The sequence below is a fragment of the Elephantulus edwardii genome, unplaced genomic scaffold (genome assembly GCF_000299155.1).
Source record: "Elephantulus edwardii isolate Elephantulus edwardi_28Jun2011 unplaced genomic scaffold, EleEdw1.0 scaffold00270, whole genome shotgun sequence".
In the NCBI taxonomy this organism is placed as follows: domain Eukaryota; kingdom Metazoa; phylum Chordata; class Mammalia; order Macroscelidea; family Macroscelididae; genus Elephantulus; species Elephantulus edwardii.
Window position 1 is genome coordinate 467,048 of NW_006400020.1, and position 6,476 is coordinate 473,523.

General features: G+C 37.3%; 2 protein-coding genes across 2 annotated transcripts in view; both read right to left on the reverse strand.

Annotated features, from left to right (window-relative positions):
• Positions 1-4,766: 4,766 nt before the first annotated feature.
• Positions 4,767-4,982, reverse strand: PIGY (phosphatidylinositol glycan anchor biosynthesis, class Y). The gene has a single exon (XM_006900005.1). It carries the CDS (start codon positions 4,980-4,982, stop codon positions 4,767-4,769), a length of 216 nt encoding a protein of 71 aa, XP_006900067.1.
• Positions 4,983-5,054: 72 nt separating this feature from the next.
• The window catches only part of PYURF (PIGY upstream reading frame), a 6,913-nt gene continuing 5,491 nt past the window's right edge, over positions 5,055-6,476 (reverse strand). Inside the window, 1 exon segment of the mRNA XM_006903635.1 lies at positions 5,055-5,196. Coding sequence (XP_006903697.1) covers positions 5,055-5,196 — 142 coding nt within the window.

Consider the following 6,476-nt stretch of genomic DNA (forward strand, 5'->3'; position numbering starts at 1 on the left):
TGCTCAACAATATGAATAGTTTTGGAGGGAGGATACCACCCTGAAACACGCCTTTCTTAATTTTAACCACATAGTGTTCTCTTGCTCTGTGGTCAAAACAGCCTCTTGGTCTAGGTATAGGTTTCACATGAGCACAATTAAGTCTTCTGAGATTTCCATTTTTCGCAATGTTAGACATAATTTGTTATGATCCACACAGTCAAATGTCTTTGCACAGTCAATAATGCACAAATAGGCATTATTCTGGTAGTCTTTGCTTTAAATAAGGATCCATCTGACCTGGAGAACCATCTTGCCACGCCACTACAGGCTTCAGATGGATCCAGCAACATGACATCTGTATGCCTGATTTGCTGTTTTGAGGTACATCACTTGTTTGTTGTATTGGGGGCATGATCTGCATACTGCGAATTACTTTATAACTCAAGTATCTATATTCTTGCCTATTTATCATTATGCTTATTAGTGCAGCACTTGTCAGTTTGTGTTCTAAAGTAACACTGAAAGCTATCCCACTGGTGTGTCAAATGTCAGAAGGGTCGGTCACCCATGGTGGACAGGGTTTAGTAGATCTCCTAGATATAGAAAGACTAGGTAGTGGGATTGGCCATCCACTTCTTAAAGAGCAGGCCTCTGAAAACCCTATGAACAGTGGAGGAACACAGATATTATATATAGTATTATTAGAGGTACTGGAAGTTTTATGGTCAGACATGGAATTTACAAGGTGCAAATGTTGAAAAACTAGAAGTGAAAAAGGAAATGGAATGCATGAACATCAACATTCTAGGCACTAAGGAAGATGAGATGGATTGGCTTTGCACACTTTGAATTAGTCACATCAAATACTATGCGAGGACTGAAGAATATTTCTCACAGACAACACAGTGTTGAAATTTTTTATCCATCGTAATAATCTCTGCCTTTTGAGTGTATTGCCATTTACATCTAATGCTACTGATATAATGGGATTTACATTTGCTATTTACTTTGTTTTCTGCCTCAGGCCATTTTCATTCCTTTATAGTTTACTCTTACATTAAATGAATATTTTCTATTACATTTTAATCTTTTGGAGAAAGAAAGACCTCATGATCTGCTTCTATAAAGACTGTTGTTGTTATGTACCATAAAGTCAAAAGCAGTTAACAGTTGACCCTCTAGCAGGTTTTCAGAGGCTGCAAATTGCATGAGGAAATTGTTCATTTTTCTCCCTCAGAGCAGCTGTTGGATTCTAACCTTGTGCCCTGGGTTAGCAGCGCAACTCCTTTCCACTAGACCACCTGAAAGCTCATGACCAAGAAAACGCTAAGGGGCAGTTCTACTGTCACATGGGGTAATTACAAGCCATAATTAACAGTACCAAAAACCAGTTAATAATTTTTTTACTTGGAAAAAATTCAGTTGTTGCTTTAAGGCTTGTCACTGGTATTTTAACATATTAAAATCTGTATCATATATGTATTAACCTAACTGCAGTGAGATACAGATACATTTGTATGTGCTATCATTTTTCTGTATACTTTCATGCTTATTATTAACCACTACTTACCTGCTTGCTGTACTATGGTGTCTTGCTAATTACTTTTGTAATGTTGGAAGCTATGCTACTGGTGCTTCAAAAACAGCAAGCTCACTCATAGTGGACAGGTTTTAAGTGGAGAGTCCAGACTAAACAGACTGGGGAGGACACGGCACTAGCCATCTATTTGAAAATAATGCTCTCTTGAAATATTCTCTAGGAATAGCCACTCAGTGGGAAAAAGATGGTAGTTCTCCCTAGAGCTTCAGACTCTTGATGAGAAGGTTACTGATTCAGAATCCATTAAAGTGTAGTGGGTATAGTTAAATAGTTACACAGACACAAAGCATTTGGAAAAACAGGGTAATTTAATCCAGTGTTGAATATAAAATCTTAGCATACAAACTCCTTATTCTACTCTTCTTGTAAACAGAGATGATGAAATTTTACAATGAAGAGACAGTGTGTGGCCATTAAGACAAACTGAGGCTAGAAGGCTTTCAATTTGAATTTTAGCCCAGTTACCAGCTGTGACCTTGAGTGATTACCCTATGCTTTAAATGATGCTATTTCCTACCCCTCAGTCCAAGTTTAAGAAAATATATGTATGGTTAGACTACACCTGATCCAGTTTGTACTAAGAGAAATCTAATAAATTCTGTTAGTAAAAGGGTGAACTTGAGTAGCAAACTCCCAATAGTCATACTTTTTAGTTTCATATAAAATGTTAGCATAACTGAAAAAAGAAAAAATGATGGTGAAGGGGTAATATGCTCCCTGGTGGTTTGATCTCACCCAAGGCACCCTGGAAGAAAGGCCTAGGAATCTACAGGAACTCATGAAATAAATATTATTCAAAATGGGTGACCCTGGAGGACATTATGCTGAGTGAAATATCTCAGTCACAAAAGGACAAATACTGCATGGAGCCACTGTCGTAAAACAGGACTGACATCGGGGTTGGGGAGAGACTGAGAAAGATGGGATAAATAACTTATACTGTGTTGAAACAGATGAAGAAAACGGTTTTAAATGGATATGTGATTAGGTATTTTTGTCATGATGGGAGTCCAGAATGAAGGCTGCATAGTGGAGTGGACCTGGGGGGGAGGGACTGTAAAACAATGAGACAATTTTTCTTTTACTTTTCAAAGAGAAGAGTGTACTGCGGGGGAGTGGGGGAGGGAGAAAGGTGCAACAATAAACGAAGGAAATCCAAAGTCTCTGTAAATTTTCATTAAAATTAATAATAAAAAAATTTTTTTAAAGTAGCCATTGAGATCTGTATGCATTTTTACTCTAACACACACAAGGTATTGCAGTGATTCAGAATCAACTTAGCAACAACTGATTTTCAGAACATAGCAAGTTTTGGTGGCCTAGTGGCAAGGAGCTACACGGCAGCTCTAAAGGCACATGGTTTGAATCCACCAGTTGCTCTGAGGAAGAAGGGGCAGTTTCTTCCCTTGCAATTTATTGCCTCTGAAAAACTCACTGGAGGGTTATTAGATATGAGTAGCTTCTGTCTCAATGGCACACAACAGCGTTTATTTTACCAGCTGATTTAAGTTGATACTGACTACTCCTCAAATCGGTTAAGCATGAGATTTAGGGCCAAATAAATGCAAGTCCTCATTAAAAACATTCAGGTTCACAAATTATTTGTTCAGCATACATACTGAATAGATATGAAGAAAGGATACAACCCTGATGCATAACCTTCCTGATTTTAAACCACGCAGTGTTTCCTTGCCTTGTTCAGACAACAGCTTCTTGGTCAAAGTATAGATTTCATATAAACAAAATTACATGTCTGGGATTCCCATTCTTCTGAACATGAACCATAATCTGTTATTATATTATTATACACACAGTCAAATGCTTTCACGTAGTCAGTTAAACACAAATAGAGATTCTTCTGATTTTTTCTTTCAGCCAGGTCGCCCAGTTAGATCAGTAAAATAACACTATTATGTGGCTCAAAACATGATGCTAAGCACAAATATGTCTTGGAGAAAGTACAGCCAGAGATTCCTTAAAGACAAGGAGAGTAACGCTTCATCTCACATACGCTGGGCATGCTACTAGAAGCAGCTATTGCTTACATTATCCTTGAAATGTTAGACAGTTGGGAAAAGAAAGGAAGACCTTTACCAAATGGACAACATGGTGACTGCTGCAATAGGCTCACATGTGCCAGAAAAGTGTGATGACAGCTCAGGATAGGACAGGATTCAGATGTGTCCTAACTATAAGCAGCAGTACAAAAGCATAATCACTACTTAAAGTTCCTCTATCCCCCAAATGTAAAGCCCACTTTCCTTAAAAACAGTTGCATTTTAGGTATTAAATTCAACTCTAAGGATAGCCTGTTGTTGTTGCTGTTGTGTGACGCAGAGTCAGAAGCAACTCATTCATAGCTGTCTCTCCATTGCATTTTCGGAGGCAGTTAATTGCATTTAATAAGTTAATAAAAAAATTGCAGTTAATAAAAGTCCATATTTCTCCCACAGATCAGCTGGTGGATTCAAATCAGGTTCCTTCTGTATTGCAGCAGTTTCTTACTCCTAGGTCACTAGAGCTCCCTTAGTAAGTATAACTTACATTTAAAATTTATTTTTCCTCTTTTACCACATTTGCGACAAAAAGTACTACTATAAACTATTTTTGCACAAGAAAGTGTTAATACCTTCTTCTTATCAATGTAAACAGTAAATGTCAAAGAAATGAAGGTAATATGAGAAAACCAAAACTTTTCCAAATATATTAATTTCCATTTTATTGTAGTTTTTTAAATCACACTAGTTCAAATGCGCTTCTTCACAGCTACTCTAGTATAGTTCTTTTGAAATTCTTTCATTCATTACTAGCATGTTACTTAAAGAATGAATCTAAACAAACAATATTCCAAATGGCCAACTTTCAAATGAGCAGACAGGATAAAGAATATAGTTATTAGCTAATGATTATGGCTGTTAAGCATCAACAAGACACATCACTTCCTCTACTATAGAAATTAATATTTTAGATTAGGGCTTTCAAACAATATGGGGCAAACAAGAGTACAATAAATAAGGCTTCTGTAGTTGAAGCTTTCCATAGTCCTTATGCTTCTGACATAGAAAGGCAAGAAATCTTTTCCCCAAACTAAATGAGATTACAATATTTCAATCTAATTGAACTTCCATGGAAAGAAATCCAAGACATATTAATATATATACAATCTTGCCTATTGTTGTATTAATTAATTATGTCTGAAAAGCTTAATACCCATCCAAGTCCAAAGGTGGAAGAAGACATAAACTGGTATGGTGATTGGCAGGAGCAGACTGTAAAAGCATAGGCTGGTTGTGCTGGTGCAACCCTGAGGGAAATTATCTTCCACAGAGGCTGAGTAGAACAGTCCTGTTAGAGAAACCAGGGGAATCAGCACAGTCAAGGTAGGAAGAGACAGAAACATTCTTCTCTTCCACATATGCCCCACCACACTGACTTTTTAAATCATATTAGTATTGATGTTTTTAACTATGGTTTAGTGCTGTTCCTCTTCTTCTTTCTTCTTATTTTGATGTATCATCCTGGCTGCCTGTGGAATCATATTAGGAATGCCATCAATGACAGGATAGGCTATTCCTAACTCTTCATTAATCAATTCATCGGTTGATGCTTCATATCTAGAGAGGAAAAAAGAATCATAAAGTGAATTTTTGTAAAACAAAATTTCTGGAAGAATCTGATGTTCATCTAGTTCTTCACAGAGTTAATCTTGAATTGTATTCTTTTTAAAAAATCTTTACTTTCATTTTAAAAGTGTAATAGTCAGTATTACCATATCTCTTACAAAATAAACCTGTAATGTTCTCATTTTAGTTTTTTTTCAAATTTTCATTTTTGTTATATTCTCAAGTTGTTGACTTAGTTAAAAATTTTCCCCTTTTCATCTAAAGTTGTTTTGGGTTTTGTTTTGGTTGGGTTTTTCCCCCCCCCCCCCCATTCCACTAGCTACCTCCAAAACTGCCCCAAATTACTGTTGTTGTTTGGTGTAATCTAAGCAGTTCTGCTTCATAGTGCCCCTCTGTACAATCTGGCCTTGTGTCAGCTTCACAATCACAGCTATTTGAGCCCACTGTTAGAGGCACTGTGTCTACCATCTCATTAAGTTCTTTCTCTTGTTTTGTGATCTGAGCAAGGATGCTGGGTCCTATCATAACTTCTTTCTAATTGGCCGATTACAGCATGGGATGATTACATCATTATCTAACTGCCAAGCCATGAAGACTAATGGTCCACCCAAATTCACATACACTGGCGGAGGATACAGTTCAATTAATACACCAAGCATGATGTCCTTCTCCAGGTACCGGTCTCCCTTGAAAACACATTTAAAGTATATGAGATAACACCTCAATGCTCAAAGGAGCATTCTGGCTATTACTTCATCTGAGAGCTGTCTGTTCCCCAGCAGTAATAGGACATTCAACATCCTGTGCCAACACCCTATATTAAAGCTATCAATTCTAGTCTTCTTTATTCACCTAGGGCCCTTTTGTAAAAGTTTGCAGAGAGGTGCACTGTTAACCCAAAGGTGATTTGAATCTACCAGTGGCTCCACTGGAGACAGCTGGGCAATCTCCTCTTGTGCAATTTAGTCATTGTAAACATGCTAGACAGTCAGCTATAAATTGACTCTGACCAGACAACAACAAAAGTTTAAAAATACTCCTGTACCAGTCAGATCTGATTTGATGGTACACAGACACACAAAATAATAATAAAAAAATAAAATTAAAAAAAAACAAAAACCAAAAAAATACCCTGGCTTGGGGAACGTACAACCTGTTGTTGTTGCTGTTATGTGCTGTCGAGTCTCTTGCAACTCATAGCGACCCTATGTACAACAGCCCTAAACTCTGCTCTGTCCTGTGCCAACTGCACTGTCTCTGACACTCCCATC

Excerpts from the sequence above, each read along its gene's own strand:
- PIGY (XM_006900005.1), bottom strand. The coding sequence starts at position 4,982 with ATGTTTCTGTCTCTTCCTACCTTGACTGTGCTGATTCCCCTGGTTTCT.